At 32.6% G+C, this 22,284-nt stretch overlaps 1 protein-coding gene across 3 annotated transcripts in view; it reads right to left on the minus strand.

Annotated features, from left to right (window-relative positions):
* The window catches only part of LOC116342941 (gamma-aminobutyric acid receptor subunit beta), an 87,928-nt gene that overhangs the window by 43,821 nt on the left and 21,823 nt on the right, over nt 1–22,284 (minus strand). For 2 of the 3 annotated variants that reach the window (XM_031770785.1, XM_031770768.1), the window contains exons 4-5: nt 8,934–9,160; nt 5,000–5,082 (exon numbers count right to left, since the gene is read on the minus strand). In XM_031770785.1, the coding sequence (XP_031626645.1) occupies nt 5,000–5,082; nt 8,934–9,160 (310 nt within the window). Of the gene's footprint in view, nt 1–4,999; nt 5,083–8,933; nt 9,161–19,144; nt 19,213–22,284 lie in introns of all 3 variants that reach the window. The other variant, XM_031770777.1, reaches the window with a different exon arrangement.

Genomic DNA, 22,284 nt, shown 5'->3' on the forward strand with positions numbered 1-22,284 from the left:
GTGTGTGTGTGTGTGTGTGTGTGTGTGTGTGTGTGTGTGTGTGTGTGACACTGATCGTTATCGTTTGGTTTAAAGTGATTTAAATGACCATTTTCCTGATATACACTTTATTTTTTTTGTGTGCTCTTTCTCTCGTTGCATTCAAGTTAACCAACCGTGGTTTCTGACCCCATGCGCGTTGCCAACCACTTGTGGGAAAATCTCATTGAACATAAATATTGGTGTGTATAGAAAAACGGGCGCGAAAACCTAATGGAATATAATAATAAATATCTTCGAGTGGTTACTTTATTCGCAACACACAAACACACACACCATCTAAAAATAGAGAAAGAGAAAAATAATAGTCGACTGAAACATAGTTCGCGTCAAATTCTCTGCTACACATACGCTACAGTTCGTTAATATAAGCGATATGTGTTTTGATATAGCTCGGTACCTATCAATCGTATATTACCAATAACGAGATTTGCCGCTGCTTAAAATTTTCTCTCTTTTTGCTTTGCTTTTGTATGCTTTTTTCGGGTTATTCATGTCACGCAAAAACAAAATACAAATGGTCGAATTACGGTATTCAAAAAAGCGCATTGGTTTTTTCTATGTTCATTCTAACTTAATAAATATTCCTTAATCATGCTAAACTTAATTGAATAATTTGTATATACAAAAAAATGTGGCACAAATCTAAGCTCTCAACACCAATAAATCGTAAATTACATTTGACACACTAAACCTGTCCAACTTGATATGTTCAAATTGTGCCCGTTTATTGAAATATGTACACGTAAATGTTTCAACACCGCGAATGTGTTCATTGCAAATTACCAAAAAAAGATGTAAAGCTTAAAGGTTGCTGCTTTTGGTTCAAACTAAAATGAAGCTTTTTATCGCAAATTGTAACATTGATATATGTTTAGTGCAAAATGAAAATTGACAAGTGTTCATAAGTAAAATGGCAATGGTTTTCTTCTGTTTTCTCTAAAAATTGATTCATTGTTTTATCCTATTGAGGCATATCAACTTATTGAACTTTAATTGCTTGCCGTTCAGTCTTTGACACAGCTTGAATGTTTTGAAATCGCTAAGAATTTTGAATTTATTTAATAAAATGAAAAAAAAAATAGCACATCGTGTCCGCTCTCGGCTAAGCATATAAACCCTTTTGACATGTTGTCAATGTCATCAATCTAAAGAGGCTATTTACTTGTTCGGTGTCTGTGACACATGCGAGAGCTAAAAATATTCGAAATGAAAAGAAGAAAGATAGTTCAAAAATATTTTGCTGGTGATAGTCTATCGGGAGTTGGTGATGTTTTTTTTTTGTCATTTTTGACTTGCTTTTTTCTTAGTTCACATCAATAAATTTGCATTCATTTGTGATCTATAAAACAAAAGCTTTTCTAAACTAATTCATGTGTAATTTTCTTCTCTTGAATGTTCTTTACACCGAATTTTGTCTTATTTATACCAATTTCTATATTGACGGTTTTTGTTATCAGAGCCATTTTTTTCATTGGATTAATCTGTTTTTAGATGTTGTATTTTTGTACTTTTTCCTTATTTGCAACATAAAAATCAAGGTATTAGATTATATAATGTAATTTCATATCCACCAAAATAGGCAATTAATGCGGGTGACTAGCCTTAGTCAACCTTCTGCGGTTGCTGTAAAAGAGAAGGCGACCGAAAACCAACCAATAATATGTTTATTATTATTTGTTAATTGTTATTTTAATAAAAAAAAATACCAAAATTAACGCAGAAGAAAAACCATAAAAAAGTGGAAAAATTTCAAAAGAAATGCGAACAAATCAAAACAACAAAGAAAATGAAAATCGAAAAAAAAAAACAGACAAACAGAAATTGAACTGAAAGCAAAGAAAAATCAAAGAGTTTGTTTTTACCATTTTTAAATTGGAAATCATTGAGTTGAATAAATGAAAAATGCCCAATGTCACTAAACGGAAATAAAACATACGATAGAAGGAAAGCAAAAAAAAATATATATGCAGCGAAAATTTGTTAACGAATCAAATTCTTAATTGAAAACTGAGAAAATTTTAGCGAAAAAAAAACTGAGACGGGGTAAAACAACAGCTGAATGAAAATAAATAAAAGAAAACTTAACACAGGGAAGAGAGAACTGAAAAAGTTTTTGTTTTGTTGCTTGTAAAAGTGAAAGAAGAACAAAATGGAAAAAGAATCGTGTTTCATCGCAAACAGAGCCGTTTAATTACATATAGCCAAAAATATATATGTTTCATACTCTCTTGTTGTAGAATTTGTTGTTTATATTTTCTACACTATGCCGTTGAAACTAAAATGGTTGTGTAAAATGACGACAGTTCGTCTCGTTGTAAAACTTACACAAAAATGAAACACTGAAAAATCATAAACAATATGACGGGATGAAAATGTGATTCGGACAATTCGATATCTTTTTAAGTTTTTTTTATTACAGTCAACTGGACGAACTGTCAACCAACGACGGAAATGTGAACGAAATGAAAAACCGACAGAGAATAAAAAAAAATGATAAAATGAAATAAAAGGTATATGATGAAGTTTGTTGTTGTTGATATGTTGGATATGGTTTTTTGAAAATATTCCGTGTATTCCATACAACAAATGGGATAATTGTTGTTAAATGTTTTATTCGTTGTTACTTCGATTATTATTACGGTTGGTTCGTTAGAGTTTTTTCTTTTTTAGAAAATTACGAATGAGTTCTGTTGCTTTTGACTTCTGTGTACATATGCTGAATGACATTTTGCACGCAAATTTGCAAAATGTTTCTATTGTTTTGGGCGTTCACATACATTTTCAATAAGTAACAGCATTTTATTGGATCATTGGACGAATTGATTTACTTTGGTAATGAATTCGAAAACAAAAACGTTCCGAATTTATTACTATTTAATTCGATTTGGAATGAAGTTTAATATCTCTTTGGGCAGGAAGGCAAATTTGAATTTTTTTAAAAATAGAAATAACGTGTTGTTCAGATAAAACCATGGAAAACCAGCAAATCTTCTAAGGAGTAGCAAAAGCTGTGAAAAATGCTCCATCATCCATATCAAATGATATCCGAACGATCAATGCACATGTACACAATGGTAAATAATGAGAACAAATTCATTTGTAGTTAGACCCATCTGATCTGGTTTTGTTCTGCATATGGATATAACTCATTACTTTTTATACGAAATCACATCGTATATTTATTTATATTTTTTATTATTTGTATCTATCTCCAATGGTTATTTTTATAAATTGTGTTTTTTATTCAAAACAAACCTGAATGTCTGCCTTCTTTTATGCTTTTCATTATTTCTTTTGAATTTCTTATTGGGCTTTTGTACTTATTTAATTTTATTTCATGGCAATTAATGCAACGCCAAAAACTACATAATAAGATGTTTCTCGTTTCTTTTGTTTCTCTAGAACAATTTAACATAATATACTTGCACTTGTTATGCATTCTCTTTTATATTTCACAAGAAAAATAATTATCTTATGGTAATACATCTGACCCTAAATTATCTTTCGGTCGTGAATGTAGTCACTATTTTGTTCCAAGTAAAATGTCGACTTTTAATTCTTGCCAAATCTTAAATAAACGGCTATCTTATATTCAATAGAACAATACAAAAACTATCCTGATCTCGATTACTATACGAAACTGATTGTTATGATTTTCACTGTTTGCACCGGATTTTATGTGGAAGATGCAAAACGATTGTTTTTTTTTTGTCTACCCTTGTTAATCTATATACCTAAAAACACAATGGTACTGAACAGATGAATAATTGAAAAGCGAAACGGTAATATGTATATACTATAGAAATTGCAATTGAAGCAATTCATTTCGGCATGAAAGAAAAACACTGTTCAGTACAAAATAGAAAAATGTCTACATGTTTATCGTTGGAACGATTTTCCTTTCTTTCGATTTATATTTATAAATTTTCGATTTTTTTTTTTACTTTCTTATATTTTCTCTTCTAAGATTCTTTTCTTATTCTTATGTTGTTGTTTTTTCTTCGGTTTTCTTTTTAGTTTTCTTGTATTTTTACTCTGTTGTAAATCGCTTAACTTAAGTTTCGGAACGAAAAAAAAAACAAGTACAAACGGAAAAATAAAATGTTATATCGAGTAAATGTTGTGTCCACACAATTGTTGCTGTTGAAACAAGTCTTTGAGTGTGCAATGTTTATCACGACACCACTATACGGTGAATATTAAGAGTATTGCAGTTGCAATTTTTAACCAGAAAATAAAACGATAGATCGAAATAAACGATGGTGATGAAGAAGAAGAAGTAATGCAACACAAATACGCCAAAACATTTAATCGAATGCGCCAAATTTCAACAGCAGCAAATATGTGGAACATCTCAAATATCTTTATGAAATTTATTCAGAAAGAACAAAATCAAACTATAAACGGAAATAAATAGTTTATGTATGTAACATATTTATATATGCTTATAAGTTCTTCATGATTTTTGACAATTCAAATGTCGTTGTTGAAAGTAATGTGTGTCGTCGGCGTGTTTGCAAGTGATGCAATGTGTGTTTGTGTGGGTGGGTGTATTTTTGTTTGGCAAAGTTGAAGAGAGCAGTACTCTTTGAGTCATAGCAAATCTGGATCCAAGCGAGAGAAAAAATGAATAAATTCTTCACAAATACACACTCACGTGTTGTTTTCCTGTTGTTTTCATTTGTTTTCGCTAATTTTAGTGTTTATTGTTCCTCGTAATATTGCAATATTATTTTCAATTTGATACAAATTGCGATTGTTAATATTCAATAAAAATATACGAAATGAAAGAAAAACAGGATTATTGATGCGAAAATAAAACACTTCACCGCACACATATTTCTCTTTCAACATCGACATTCGACCATATTAATGCTTATGTAAAACTATGCATATATTTTTAGATGGTTAATATAAATAGATGAAAATTGATAGAAAAATAAAACGAAACACTTACAGCTCTCAATTTCAATTTGGCATAGCTGTCGATCCATTGGAAAATATTCTAGATTCATTGGACACGATGCCGTAATTGTTAACCTGCAAATTAAAATTTCAAATTGTTGATAATTGCTAAAAAAAACTACTACTTGATTTGGTGTTTTTTTTTTCTCTCGATTTCATTCTCCGAACATGCACGTTCAATCGCAGTATGATATTATGTTGTGGTGTGCTCGTTGATGGTGTTGCCATTTTCGGATGCTCCTCATTGAAAATGAATGCTTGTTGTCACACATTGTCTCGATAGTTTCCATATCAAAATTATAGCAATTTGCTGCAACATTAATTATGAATAAGATTTTCATAAGACCGAAATATTATTTTGACGCGAGTAACTAGTACACTTATAAGTTGCTATTATGACGCATTTTGTATGTTCTACTTCGAAAAAATGTGAGCTTTTAACATAATTTAAAATGTATGTCTTTAATATATGTATACGAATGTGTATTGTGTGTATGATGTTGGCTGGTGAAACTGAATGACAAGGTAAAGTGTTTGCATCGATAAAACGATTTGCTTAAAGCTTGAAAATTGAGCATAGTCATTGTTATTGCTATTACTATGTTTTAAGGATGTGCGCACTTCACATAGATCAACTGGATCATCGTTTCATTAATTTTTCAAATTGCGTTGTCTACATTCACGTCGATTGCAATATGCCATGTTCATTTGCGTTTCAGTACCACTTCACGAACGAATTAATGACATGCTGTTCAAGTATAACTTTCTCAATTTTCACATTTTCTTTTATTTTTTCGTCAATTATTATTTTTTCATTCGACACACCGTACCCAATCTTAACACCGCATTCGATGACAGTAAATTATACGGAAATACGAGATAGAGATACAGAGATATAAAGAGAGCACAAGAAAAAGAGCTTATGCCAAACTCTGTGTATAATGATATCAACAACGCGTAATCCACCATATCGTACATCACTTAATTTGATACGACTTGAAACGAAAGCGTGCTTAAAAACGTTGCTGATCACAATACTGACAACTGTCACATGGATGACGAAAAGCCATAAATTCAGTGCGCGAATAGAAAAGACAAGACACACACATGCTATATAAAACTGGTTTCTCGTGTGAGCGCATCAAGACATACTTGAATCATAAATTTTCCTCAATAATCTGATGTAAGATTTTAATTTTCCCCTATAGGATTTTTAGTAAATTACATTAGTGCTGGATCATAAAAATCGTTTGCGCCAATTTTAACCAATCTTCTCCACCTTCAATAAAAAAAAAACAAACAGCAGATTCCAAAGATACTGTTGCATGCCACGGAACCCGGGAGAAAAACGCGCTGTGTATGCGCCACCGTTTGACGAATGACAAGAGACAGAGATAGGAAAAATTGCACGATGCAAAATTACATTTAACTATGACTGCTGGATTTTCATTTTCAACACCAGCAACAGCAGCAGCGGCAACATCATCACAACGACACACTCTTTTTCGCTTTTCTTTCTTTCGACAACATAAAGTCGAAATGAGAATGAAGATAGAGGAAAAATTTGTCGCTGTCAGCAACACCTCTGACATGGATTCCATATTAAGTGCAGTCATTTCATTCAACTCTCAATTATTCCGTCGTCACATTTTTATTGCGACAAACACACCAAGATATATGTGCCGATGAAAAAGAGCAAACCATTTTCTTGTCTGCCCCAACGATAATCGCGTGTGGCATAGAGCATGAATATCACCATATCCGTCCAAATGAATCCGTTTGTCTCTTTCATCGTCTTAATTGTGTGTGCGTATGCGCGCAAAGCTTGTGAACTAACATCAATGCACAAAGAAAAAGACAGATCCATTTTATTTCATTTCGTAATACATTTTCTTCTTCTTCTGCTGCTTTAAGTTCTTTTGTCTGTTTGTTTTCAAATACCAACCATATTCATTGATGTGACATCTGTAATGTACACAAAATGTTCCATGAATATTTTGCTCTGAACACCGAAAAATCCTCGATTCAATGAAAATTGTTCGTTCCGACATTTACTTTTCAGTTTAGCGGTAGTTTTGTGCTTTGTATGTTTGTTTGTGTGTGCCATTCGAAGCTTCCACTTTCGTTTTGTGTCATTATTAAATGACAATATGTTGGCAGATAAGGTTCGTCAAAACGATATTCAAAAGAGAAAAAAAGGCACGTTTTAAGGAAATTTCACCGATGGAAATTGGGAGTGAGGGCGTACAGGCAAATAAACAAACAAAGCAATAAACATCAAGACAACGTCAGCATCAAAAGAATCATGCATTCTCGCTTTTCTTTCTCTGCGAAACGCCCTTTACGCTTGGCATCGAATATGTTTACAACACCGATCGACAGATCTTTGTTGGCTAGCAACGACAAAAAATAAAAAATAAAAACAAAATGAACGTCACCAAATCGGTTGAAAGGAGACGTTTTCCTCACAAAAGATACTTTGAGGCAAATGGTAACGATGGCGATGTCGCTTGTTTTACGCTCTTTCCATTGAGTAGATTAATTTCCGGCCAAAGAATTACCGATTTTTCTGTTGACGTGTGAGGCGTGTACAAATATAAGAAATATTCACGTTGCATTCAAATGAATTGTTTTGCGTGATATTTTTTTTTTGTATATAAAAAATGTCGTTGCGTGCGTCTGTACTACGTTTACATTTTGATGATTGGGCGCTGATTTCTTTATTTGGATGCAGCTTCATTACGATTATCTGTATACATTCTATTTTGGTGTCGTTCTCTTTTTGTTGTTTAAATTGCGTCCGTTTTTTTATACATTGCTAGATTGCTTGATTTGAATACCATTCCCGAGTAGTGTAACAAAACACAACGATAAAACGAAGAAAAAAAATGGATATAAAAATGTTTATTTGTGGCTTGTGTGTGGGTCGAACTTTCTATGAAAAAATAAATATTGTGATTCTTGCTTCTTTCTATTCAATGGAATGTTTCACGTGTCCTTTTTCCTTCATTCATTCGTTCTTACAGTGTATGCCATCAGTGAGATGTGTCACACACAAAATCGTCGTCGAATGTCGAATGTTTTGGTTTTTCCAGTTTTCTTTGTTGCACGCCGTGCTAGAAAAACATTTGAATGAGTGATTTCTGTTCGAAACCATGATTTATTTACTTGCCACCTGTATTTACAATTTCATTTTACCGAAATGCCTATCGGTGTGCGTTTCGTATTCGGTATATCGGTAAGTAAATATCGCGCAATTCAGAATGCCAATTCAATTCTCTCTCTCTCTCTCTCTCTCTCTCTCTCTCTCTCTCTCTCTCTCTTTTGTTTCGCAGTGATTCTGAAAATGCGTGTGTATTCATCTGTTTGATTTGAGGAAAATGGGCCAAAAGAAAGAGAGAAAGAGAGATAGCAAGTTAGGCTACTCAAAGATTAACAATACACAATCATCAGTACGAGTGGGCTGACGTGTTGTGTATGTGTGTGCAGTGTGCACGCGCGTCCTTCTTGACAAAACGGAAAAATTGATTGTGTGTTCAGCTCATATTATAGAAATGCCAAATATTTGCATACGAATGGAATATTGATTTGTTGTTGTGGTGCTCTTTCTCCTCTGTTGCTGCTGCCTCTATAGCTTGATTGTTTGTTTATTTGCCAGGTTTTTGCTATTTCTCTCGTTTGGTTGACTCGGTTTTAGTTTGATTAACATATGTGTGGAACGATGTGCGGTGACTATGGTTCACGTTGTTTACACCTGCATACACATAAATTTTGTTTGTATATGAATGGGCTAAACGCGAAATGCCATCGCAATTGAATCGAATGTATGTACATTAACACTATTCATATATGTCTACCGAAAAGCAGATTCGGAAAATTTAATCGAGAAAAAAAAACATTCAATGGTTAAGAAAAAAAAAACTTACCGTATACTTCTTGTTATGGAACCTGAATGGTGAACACGTATAAATTCATTACTTGTCGTCGCAAAGTGGAAGTATGATTGTTTCTCGTTCACGAAGAATGTATCAGGTACCCAGATATTTTTGATAAAATCGGATCCAACTGACAACGTTTCGACGCCGGTTTTCTTTTGAAATGCCAACCGTGGATCAGTCCAAAACTGACGAAAATACATATCCAGCGTAAAATCCTATTGTGTGTACGGTTGCCATCATCGTAGAGGTAGTCATCACCGACATGCGTGGGTTCATAGCATCACAGAGCACATAAGTTGTGTTTATTCATTGATTTTATTTAGTTTCATGAATAATTGATCGTTTTGTATTTTAGATAAAAAACAAAAAGAAAACAAGACATTCATTTCAAAAGAAGAGAGAGGGTGAAGAGAGAAAAAGAGATGAAATTGAATTAGTAACATTATCATCGAGAGTGCTGATTTTTTTAATTTCTATTTTAATTAAATCGATTAAGAAAATTGAGTTGAATAAAAAATAAATAAATAATGGAATGAAATTGACTATGGGAAAATACTTGCACAAATGTGGGATAATGGGTGAAAAATACATTTGGAAAAACAAAAGATATTTCCTAATTAAATCTACTTTTGTTTTGGGAATGTGCTATTTTAGTACTAGTGACAGCCAAATGTCCAAATACAATCGGAGCATTTGATATTGATGTTTTTTTCTCCTCCTCGCTTTGTAACCACAATTAAACGGAATTGATGCAAAATAAATAACGCGCCATTTGTCTCGTGTCACTATGTGCAAAGTTTGTCTCTCGTTTTCGTAGGTAGAGTCTCGTTATGCAAACCACGTGCAATTGAACATGCACGCGCAAAACGGTACGAGGGAAAAAGTCGAATATGCGATTCCAATCAATATTTAAATGCTCCGATTAAATTTGTAATATAAAATATGATTCATATGTTGGTGATTTATAATCGTTCATGGTTATTGTTTGTTTGTTTTTTTTATTTGTGTTGCATTTTTCTCAGCATATGATTGATTTGTATGTGAAATTAAATGTTTATTTTAGCATTTATTTGCGAAGAGAAAAAAAGTGGTATATATGTGTTTTTTTTCTCTTTATTTATGCTCGTTCATTCCTAATTACAATTCACATGTATACATGGTTTAGAATCTAATTTGAATTTTCTACATAACTCAACATAAAAATAAACGACGACAACGAGAAAGAGAGAATAAAACACAGAATAAATGTATGCACTTATTTGTGTATGCGTGTATTATACATTTAGTAAGTCCGTGTTTTATTATATTAGCATTTAGTTTCTTTTGTTAACTCTTTTTCATTTCTATAGCGAACCCATTCTTGGTGTGTGGCGAAACATGCAAGCGAAACTTTTCACAAGCAAAACATAGAAATAAAGAGAAAAATGAAACTAAAACGCGAATATGTGTTTAGCTTTGAAAGTCGTGCAAAACTCGTGTGAGTGAGTTTTTTCATGCATATCGGCAATAAAAGTAGATCAAAAACATAAAATAAACGAAGAGATAGAGTGAAAAAAAGACCAAAAATTAACTGAAGAGAAAAACGAAGAACGAGACAAAAATGAACACAAAATAACAAACCGAAAGTGTATAGTGAAGTAGAAGAAAAATAAAGGAGACGGGGTCGATGAATGAATTATCTATAAAAAAATAACAGAAATAAAATCTATAGCAAATATTTAAAATAACGATAGAAAACTTGGATACAGAAATGTTGCTGTTTTTTTCTTCTTCTTCTTCTATATTCCCCGAAATAGGGAAATAACACGAATGTTGCACACGCGGTTCAGTGTAATCAACAACAACAAAAAAAAACGAACCAAGTGGAAAGAGGAAATTCACCCGCCAAATTGTGGGATATATATTTTGACAAATTTATTTGCGTTAATGTGTGCTTTTTGTCGTCGTCCTTATCGTTACTCTACATGATGAATACGATGACTGTGCGAAGGTGAATGAAGCGATTTGTATGTGTATGTGTGTGTACCTTAAATTCAAGTACTTGGGCGCCTCTTTAGTGAGCTTGAGAATTGAACACACCGAGATAGAGATCGACGAAGAGCAGAAAGAACGAAAGAGTGATAGCATGTGTGTTGTGTGAACTTGTTTTGGAAAATGGAATGGCACAATGACGGCAAATAATATTTGCTTTTCGATTGATTTTCATGAGCACAAGGCATCATTCATTCGGATGACTCATCGAAACCGTATACACATATACGTCATGCATATAGTTTTAAATTTAAGCCATTGTTTACTTAAATCGAACTCGGTCTCGATTTTCTTCATGTCTCTCGAACATACACACTTTTACTCTTTCACCCTACTCTGTCGTTCACTCTATCCCACTTCCACTCTTCTATAAATGATAATCATTTCATATGATTTATATATGACGACAATGGGAAAAAAAAGAGGAATTTCAAAATACCAATCGATTCATTTTTCTTTTCTATTCTGATTCGTATGTTCGGTTTATCATCGTTATTTATTGTTTGCGGTTCAACTTTTCAGCAACGTTAAGAATGCATTGCTGCTATTTTTCTCTTTTTGGTTTGGATTCGGTTATGGTGCGGCGCGTTAGTGTGTGGTGCTTGTGAATGTTTGCCTTTTCGTCAAATCACTTCATTCTCCCATCCATCGTGAATCATCGATACTGTATGTCTGTCTATGTGTTTGCAAACATCAGGCGCTCATAAATCAACAAAATATTTAAGTTGATCGATTTCATTTTGATCAATCTATTTCGTCTTTATTTGTCAATGGATAAGAACATAAAAAAATGGCCAGCACTATGCATATATCATATTCGAAATAGAGGAAATAGTTTCGATTTCGTTCACATATTTAGCACAATATACGTATTCAAATCAGCTACCTGTTTTTGGTTAAAAAATATATATAAATAAAACACTATGACGATTCAAGTGGCGCATTCACGCACATAAATCATTTTTCGTTGTGTTTGTTTTGGTCGAAACCATTGAAAATATATAAATATAACGAAAATCCAATCAAAAACTAAAGTGACGAAAAAAAGAAGGAGAAAAAAAAGTTGAGATAAGAAAAAAACCAAACTCAACTCAACCGTTTGTTCATTAAAATTGTTGGAAAAGAAAATGTTCTAGCCACACACAAGGAACACATACTACACAAAAAAACACACATATATTTTAGAAGATAACAAGAAAACATCTAATTTATACACCACATAATATATTCACAATGCACATTAAACAGCAATACAAACGACATATTACACAAAATGTACAAATATACAATGAAATGTCAGATCAACAGAAACGGTGAAATAGTTCAACACAGAAAATAACAACAATAAATGGCTCGACTGTAATACAAACAAAATTAGAAAATGTTAAACAATCAAAAAGGTCATCGTTCCGATAATTTATTGTGCCAAATTAAATGAAACAATAAATGGAAATTTCGAATGAAGAGAGATAGAGAAAGAGAGAAATAGAGAAGCTAATTGATTGAACAAATATTGAAACGGTGTAAAATCACATTAATTTTACTTGATTCTCAAAACTGCGTGAAAAAAGCTCCCGACTATACGTTCGCCTGCATGTACGAGCTAGTTTTGTTTGTAGCAGAGATTGTACAAACTCTGGTGTATTCAAAAATAAAACGAAAGACCGTAATAAAGACAAAAACAAACCAAACAGAATTGTGTTTCGATATCGAAATCAGCTTAAAATAAATGGTGTCACGACTGAATATTCAGAATGCTTGAAATGCGAGTACTCATTGCGGTTGGCATTGATCAAGGACAATAACAAGATTTTGAGATAGACAAAAAAAGGCAAGAAAACTTATCATTGACTCTTCTTTTGGCTTCTTTGTTGACAAATTTTAGTAAAAAAAACTACAGCAATTGATCAAACGAGCATATATTGATGACTTTGGCTGTTCAATATTCGATTTAAATAAAAAATGATATGTATCAAAATGAAACCTCACAGCAAATACATAAACAAAAAACCAAACAAAATAAAAAAAGTAACGAAATGAAAAACAATAAAAAGTATCACAGAAATAAATGAAAATTTCGTCACCTACCCCGCTCACAGCGATGTGAGTGAGGTAGGAATCACTTTGTCTCTTAGTGTGTTTTTATTTTTCATTTCTTTCATTTTAATTGAAATAATATATGTGTATATATGTAACAAGTCTTGATTTATTTGTGTGTCAGAGTGTTTGATTTTCAGTTCAAACTCGATTTTGCTTATCGCACACGGTTTAAATGATTATAAATAGATTTTTATTTTGATTTATTTGTTGTTTAACTTTTTTTTTCATTTTGGCAAATAGAATTCGGAAAAACGCATGTAACAGACGGCGGGCAATGGGTCACGTCTCGCAGTGACTTTATATTTTTTTGACCATGATTTGGTTTTCCACTCCACGATTTTTGGTCTCCTTTACCCAAAATGTTGTACGTAAACATAATAAATATATTTGATGGGCCGTCGATATGCTCCAAGCATTGCGTCAAACATTTTCCAACGAACCGATCAGCAAACGGAAACGACTGCGATATAATATGAAGGAAGAGTGTGTGTATGATGGAGTGAGAGAGAGAGAAAGATAGAAAGTGGGAGAATACAGAGATAGATCGAACGAGTCAGAATGATAACGTAAGAGGCAAACAGATACGAATCGTATAAGACTCAGAAGAATGAACGAAAAACGAACAACAATGGCTTAAATAGACTAAGAGCAAAACGACGTTGTTGTGATTGCAGTTTTCGTTTCGCCGGAACATTGACACTATGTTTGGCACATATCTCGGGACGTTAGGCTTTCAGAACAGATAACAATTAATACAATATCCTTTATATAAACAATACATATAATTATATATCATGAGTATAGAGTTGATCGTTTTGGTCTTGCTTTAGCTTTGGCATTAAATTTTTGCCTGTGTGTATGTGTGTTTTATTTCATTTTACATTTTGATTTTGTCACTTGTTTTTTGTAATCGTTTGTTTCGATTGATAGCTCTAAACTTTGTTTTTTAATATAGCTAAGGTCTTTCATGATCGCTTACAACTATAGAGAAATCAACAACCGAGGATAAAACACATTTGGAACACTTTTAATGATGATGATGATATTAATTTAAAAATGCTATAATTTGTTCATCTATATCTGCTTCTGATTCAACTCACTCGTTTAAAGCCAATACGAATTTTACTACCCGTATTAGAAGAATTCAAGCTTCGTGTACACTCGGCACATCGCTGCTTTACGGAATATCATCCTTTGAGTTCACTGCGAACTGTCGTGCATCTAATGCATGTGTTTGCTCACAGCCATACACAGTCAAAGAAAGTTCGCACAAAAGAAAATGAAACATTTACATATGGCTACTTGATGTTTTTTGAACATGTCGCAGTGCATTCTACTGATGACATTCGCCTAAGCAGCGCAGATGTGCCGACTGTACACGAAGCGTGAATTCTTCTAATACGGGTAGTAAAAGTCGCATTGGCCTTAAACGAGCAGTTGTATAATTCTTTTATATATATAAGTACAAAACACTTCGTTGGAAGCTCCTACTGTGACGCAATACTGCACATCTTAAAATGATCTGATAAAAATTTTCAGTGACGCTTGTAATCAAATACATCAAAAAATGTAATATTACGTTGCCTCTCTCTCTCCCTCCTGTTTTGCATTTCATTTTTTTTTGTGTGAGAGGCAGCGCAATATTAAATTTTTTGATGTATTTCATTACAAGCGTCACTGAAAATTTATATCAGATCATTTTCAGATGTCCGGTATTGCGTCACAGTGGGAACTTCCAAAGAAGTGTTTTGTACTTATATCATTTGTTTTTACATTAAATTAGAGTTTTCTGTTTGCGCTCGAAATTTTTAATTGTTTTTGTAAAATTTTGAAACAAAAGGATACAAAAAGGAAACAAAAATTATAAAATCCTGACATGTTGTACTTGGTTATTAAAAAAATCTTAAAAAGAAGGTCGGCCAAATACACGCTTTTTCCAATTGAAAATTTGAAAAAGTGCGTCCGAACATTTTTCGAATCCATGCCTTAGGCACTCACGCAACCAAATTTAAAAATTTAAAGAGACATGTATGCTCAGTTTTCCTCCTACTTTCGAATAGAATTAGTTTCCGGCGATTTAAGAAATGTCTCGGAAAAAAATGCGGACACACAAACATACCATTTCACAAATTTGGAGAATTTTCGAAAGATTTTTTGGAATGATCGATTCCAACAAAAAAAACTCAACACTATCTACCCGAACTCTAGTTTCGGAATATGCAATTTTTCGGAAAATTGTTTCTGGTTTGGGTGGTCAAAAATGGACAAAACTAAAAATTTACCATTTTTTTGAAGCGCCACCTAGCGGTCAAGTTTTTTGATTTTCGAAATGTTTTGCTGGATCCTTCATAAGGGCCCCAGACGCTATCTAAATATGGCGGTAGCCCGGTCCTGCGGACCTTCATCACGAATTTCATTTCTTTACAGTATATAGAGTGACGCAAAAATACATATCACATATAAATATGTGTATATCTATGTTGGTATTGCCGTCCCCCGTGATATGTGTGTGTAGGTTTCAATTGGTGATATGTATATCTATAAAATTCGGTTCAGGATTCCATTTTCACATGGAAAAATGAAAAATTCCACCCAAAAATGATGTCAGGAAGAGAGAAAATGCAGGGTAATAGTACGATTTGGGTCTTAATATTGTACCTAACGTTAGCTTTAAATGAGACGAATGAAATACTAGAGTAGCCAAGATGATACATACAACAGATCGGTTGTTAAAGATGAAAATGTGCATGAGTGTGAAGGAAATTGATACTAGCTAAATAATTCCAAATTAAATGATATAAATTCATTTTGTGTTCAGAACTAGTATGGACAGAATCATCTGAATGGAAAAAATATGAGCACATATTACTTTGGTCTATTAATCATAAACTGTATCAAATGTTCGAGTGAAATTCAATGTTATTTTATTGAAAATGGACTCTTATGTGAAATTTAATCATGAAAAAAAAATATTGATCCAATGATATGTTTGTGTGTGTAAATATTTTCGATTGAAGTGTAAACGAGGGTACAGACACACAAACATCAGGCGCGCTCCATAAAATGTCATGAAACTTTTGTCCAATGAACACCACAAATAACTCAATTTAATGAAGTCATACACCCTTTCATCGTATCAATTTTCGAATGTTTGTCATCATGATAGATGATAATCTATATGTCACTCTCAGTATACTCCGATCACTCATTCATACATTCATTTATTCATTCATTTGTTCATTCTCGGGAAAGTAAATGACGGCTAAACGATGTTTATACATATTTGATTTACTAACCGAAAATTATTAAATGGAACGGAAAACTGATAATTCTCTAAATAATTTACGAAGTGCTGAGAGAACGGAGAGGGAGGTCACTTGAAATCAGAGATTATTTTGTATATATTATGTATCAGGATTTTCATATAAATAAACATATACTAAAACTTCAAGTCGGTCGGTTGAATTCTTTTTATCGTGGGGTTGGTTGGTTGGTTGGTTGTTAATTTGGAATATTATGTGATATGATGAATGTTATTAACCCATGAGAATTGCATCTAGACATCGTTCCACTGGGATCGTATTAAATTACCTAATCATTTCGAGAGCCGAGCTTTTGATAATATCCAATTTCAATATCACAGTCGAAATGCCATTCGCAAGAGCCGACCATTAAACCGAAAATAAAATTTTCAAACGAACGAAAGATGGAAAAAAAGAGAAACCAAAAATAAAAATTATTTAATTTGCCGAATTGAAAAGGTGAAAAAAGGAGCTCGTTTATTATGTTTTCAAACCAAATTAGTGGTAAAAAAAGAAGAAATGTCCAATCAAAATGGTTAAATAGATATTAAATAGGTTACGAACGTCCAATTAAAGCAGGTTCCTTTGCATTCAAAAAGAAAACACCAATTGAACACAAAGAAAATGATAAAATCAAATTTGCAATTTTCTTTTCATCCAATGTTGCGTAAGCGAGAATATATGTATTCGATTGTGAATGGGACAGTTATCGTTAGCATGTGATTTGTTTAGTCATTTTTAGCAAAGAGACAGTATGAAAAACACGTAAATTGTAAATTACTTATTTACAACTGAACATATCTTCATTCGCTCTGCATCAAATGGTCTTTCTTCACAATCACATTTTTATTACTGTCCAATGAAAGCACAACCGAAGAGAAAAACGGCAGAATGAAAAGAAAACTGTAACAAATGAAAATGACAAATTTCCTTCGAATGTCCGCTGATCATTGTCTCAACTATATGTATCTATATAGATATGTGTGTGTGCGACGCGTACGTTTTTATTATCGCGTCATTCTTGTGCGTGTTTTTTCCAACATTTTCATCTCAGTGCCATTGAATGAGTCAGTAAAAAAAGCAATTGTCTTATGGATTATCTACGATGGCAAGAATTATACAGCGAAAATGCGACAATAAAATAACATAAGTGCCGTTGTCATTTGATGATTGATGTACAGACGAACACTTTAAGGCACTGTAATAATTAAAAAATTTACGCGATTTTCACTCGACCATAAAGTGCAATTGAGACTCACACACATATACATATATATAACACATGGGAGACGAATCTTCTTTGTAAAACATTCGAGTTATTCATGTGGCCTTTCAGCTTCATAACAACTAGAAATTCAACAAAATCATAATTTTGAACAAAAAAATCGGATGATTGCTGTTAATGTTTTGCTTTTTTGCATTGTTTTTTTTTTTTTTTTTAAATATATAAACTAAAACACAAAATAATGAATTCACACAACATTGACAACATATATGAATAATATTACTCCAAACGTATTAATGAACGATTACAATTAGTGAAACAAATAATTTAGAATTGGAATTTTGTTTTTTCAGGTGTTTAGTCAATTTCCAATTGTGTACATATTTTTTTCTCTTTATTTTTGCATGGCGCCAAACGGAACTGAAGTGAAACAAAAGAATTCAATGAAACGATTTTGCAATGTGAGGATTGTAAAAGAAAATGAGATAGTGTGTGTGTATGAGAGAGAGAGAGAGAGATAGAGAGAGATAGAGATGAAAACACGAAAAAGTAAGAGTCGAGAACGATCGTTCAATCGAAAGAAATAAAAACGTAATGAACATACGACGTTGTGTTTTCTAATACCCAGAGAGATAGAGAGAAAATTTAATGAATAAATACAGACATATAAAATTAATGATGTAATTAATATGAACACGCTTATATCATAGAGTACATATTCTCATAGACAAATATGTATGGTTTTTGTTGTTGTGGTTGAGGGGGGTTTGGGACTTTGAATGCTGTTTGCAGTTTCTTGTTTCCAGTTATCGGGGCTCTTATAAATAAATATGTGTGTATGTGACATAAAACAAAGAGAGACTAAATTAAACCAATCTAGGATATCAATCGAATGTCGAATTGTCGTAAAGGTCTAATATGTGTGACCGTATGAGTATGCCGCGCGCGCGTGAGAGATTGCAAATTGATCTCTAAAGGAATGGAATGTGAGCGAACGGACGACACTAACGGCATGTGTGTGGTTGAAAATCTGGTGCGTTTCATAAATTCAAATCAAAATCTTAAAACGATGGCAAAAGGATCACTTGTCGAGCGAATAACACACATACACACACACACACACTCATGTCTTATGTATTTTGGGAAAAATCAAACGGACAAAAGGCCAACCGACTAGACATTTACTCGAACGAGACACACGATCAACATCCTAAGCCTGCAGATAAATATTCTCTGTATAGTACTTTCATTACTTATGCATGATTAAATGTATGCTTTTTTTGTATAAATCAATAAAACACAATACTTCATAGACATTCAAAATCTTTTTTTTTTGTATTCAAGAGGTTTGTTACGTAAAACAGTATGTTATAAGTTGCAATTACGACATTTTAAAGGATAGAAAATAATAATACGCAAAATGAACAATATTCAAGACTTGGTATCTGGGCTAGTTATTTTGGAAATTATTATTTAAGTTTTTTTTTTTGGTAAATTATGTAATTTTAAATGAGAGAGAAGAGAGAGAGATAGGTATGTACCATAAGAACTTCGGAAACGGAACTGATCGACAGCACATACATTGTGACGCCAACTTCCACTGGAGGACCTGGAAAACACATAATTTTGAAAACATACTATACATGGTATGAAGACGGATCTGGTTGTTGTTGGTAGTGTTCAATTTTGATCCTCTTAACTTATTTGTTGGTGTTAATTGTAACAAACGACATGAATAAACAATATTTTTTATATAATTTTTTTTTTAGTTTTATTTTCAAATTGGCAATGCCCGAGTATAAACGAGATGATTAGGCTGAATTTTAATTTTAAAGTAGAAACAAAATGCGATATTCAATTCCGAAGAAATGCGCTAAGATACATAGAAATCAACGGAGTAGCGGAATTATGTATTGGACTTTTGCATGACAGCAAATCAAAAATTAATCATGGACATCGTATTGCGGCTGAAATTTGGATTGGGCGTTGTGATTCTTCCCAAATCCCTTTGGCTATATTCTCTTAATCCTTCAAAATACATGTAGTGATCACATTTGCAAGCACATGAGTGAATTATAATCAAAAATATATTTGTCCTAAATGTTATGTATCGATAATTGGGCTATAAGTTATTTATTTATTTATTTTTGCCTTACATTAACATCGTCGAAAATATTTGACACTTTTGTGTTAGCATCTCTGTTAAAATAAAGAATTCGTAATATACAAAAGTGTAAAACATTTTCAACCGTCAAGGCTACGAACGATCTTCATAACTCGATTGTTTGCAGTAATACTGAGTAAGCTGTGTGAGTGAATGTTGTGTACATGTGTTTGTCCAAGAGTTAAATAAAACTCACAAAACTCAAATCCAAGTACAAAATGAACAAAAATCGCATCTGAAGTGTGTGAGCTTAAGAAACACAAAAGATGCATTGCATTTGGACACACCATATATCGAGTTTTTTCCGTCCAAAAATGCGAAAACAAATGCTATTCCACATGAAAATTCGAATTGGGAATAATCAAACCAAGAAAATCATTCTTACTGTGAGAAGTGTTCTTCTTCTTCTTCTTCATGTTATTTCGAGAATTGTTTTTTGTTTGTTTCACATAAAATCCAAGAGCAGAAGTTTCATCAATTACTTTCAGACAGAACAAAGTATTTCTTATATTGAAACTAGAAAAAATTATCATTTTATTCCGTGGACAATGCGAAAAGGATTAAATTGTTTTGTATCACAGTGAAAATCTTGCCCGACCAACCGCATCATTTGTTTTCATCTCTTTTTGTTTTAATCGTGGATCGTGTGGTTCTCGAGATAGTTCGTCCGAGAAGCTAAATTGGACATGAAGTTGCGACAACAACGACATGAGTTTGATTAAGAATTTGTCACAAGCGCCACGATAAAGATGTTGATGAACTGTTTGAAAAGCTAAAAGAATGGTACCGGGAGATCATTTTGTGTTTATTTCTGTTTTTATTTTAAAAAAACAGAACATTCACAAACTAACGACGTAAGAAATCGAATTTCTCAACTGCATTCAGTTTGGCCGAATGCTTTGAAACGACAAGTCGACTTTTTGTACTACATTGTGTTTTTTTTCTCTCGATAAATTTGAGTTCCATCGACAATCAATTGCAGTGGATACAGCATCGTTTTTTGGTCGTGTCTTTTTTTCTTTTTTTGCGGTGGTTGTGACTGTGTTGTCGGTGAGTCGAAGATAATGAGAGATTCTTTCTTGATTTTCTAAAGTGATCAATAGTTTATGGTTTGTTTGTTGTGCATATGAATTTCATCATCGTTCATTGTTCTCTTTGTTTTTCTTTCTTGATAGAATCACAATGGTGAAAAGGCCTAGACGAGAAAAAATACAAAAAGACATGAAAAATGCACAAAATAAAGAGAGTTTCGTAATACAAGCTATCAGCAAAAAGCTTTGATGCCTCACAGATAGCGTATCTTGCGTCATTTCAATATTTACACCAACAATATGTATCAAACGTAACGACCAATTTGATCAATTCAGCGAGGATCAAAATCGGCTGATAAAATTCCATTGAAGAAATATTGGACCGAAGGCGATCAAAAAATGGCAATGATAAGACATTCACAAATACAGTATGAAAAGAAAGAACATGGTGGTAAAATATGGTATGGAAACTTGGAAATTTGGTGTGAGACGCTGAAAAAAAAGAGAATGAATTGTATGGAATCATAGAAAAACAGAGTGAAAGAGATAGAAAATTGAAAGGAACATAAAGAAACGGTACTTTCAAATGTTTGAATTTGTTATGTTATTAGGTTTTTCAATTCAAATTTTCATTTGGATAAATGATTTTTATGATTTTCCACTTATACGATTTTATTTTATCTCACACTTTAACTCGCCGATTTCGTTCAAACACGCACTTAGCTAGCTCTAATAATAATTACAACAATTATCTTGTGACGCACTATGCGATTAGCCATTGTGCAATAAACGCCGAGTGTTTGTTGTTGTTTTATAATTCTTGTTGTTGTTGTTGCTGTTTTTTTTTTCAAATTCATTCCAGTTCAAGGGGTGAACTTTTATATGTAATTGGAAAATAGTTAATCGCTTTGTAAGCTTGAAAATCAATTAGAACCTGTTAGTTTTAATTATAGATTCATTTATAAATTATAGCTTAGAATAACAAAGCACACATAAAAAGTTATTAAAATTCCTATATGATTGAGTCAAATACATGACTTTGAATTGTGTATGTGTGTAATGCACTTATATAGACTTTTAATGTGTGATTGCTGTTTATCCTAATGCCAGTACGTATGTGTATGAATTCCGGTACGCGCACGCAACGGAAATTTGACCTAATATCAAAACACATCAATAGCCAAATGGATAATAAACAAATGCAAAATACCCGTGAAATTATCGGTGGAGGATTTGATGGAAACAGGGTTACGAGGGCAATAGTAATAACAAATAGAAAGAGAGTGACAGAGAAACAGACACTGAGTATATGAGTATGCATCGTGTATTTTGCCTTTGACATATTCACAATTTGACCATACACAATTTTTCTTTATACACTTAAAACTATTTATCATTTGTTTGGATGTTCATGATTAGTCGACGCATAAATAACTTCCTTATTACGTTTTATAAATGTGTTTGTTTTGATTTGTGTACGTATAAA

Source organism: Contarinia nasturtii, unplaced genomic scaffold (assembly GCF_009176525.2).
Source record: "Contarinia nasturtii isolate CC-2019 unplaced genomic scaffold, AAFC_CNas_1.1 Cnas_scaffold_129, whole genome shotgun sequence".
Classification (NCBI taxonomy): domain Eukaryota; kingdom Metazoa; phylum Arthropoda; class Insecta; order Diptera; family Cecidomyiidae; genus Contarinia; species Contarinia nasturtii.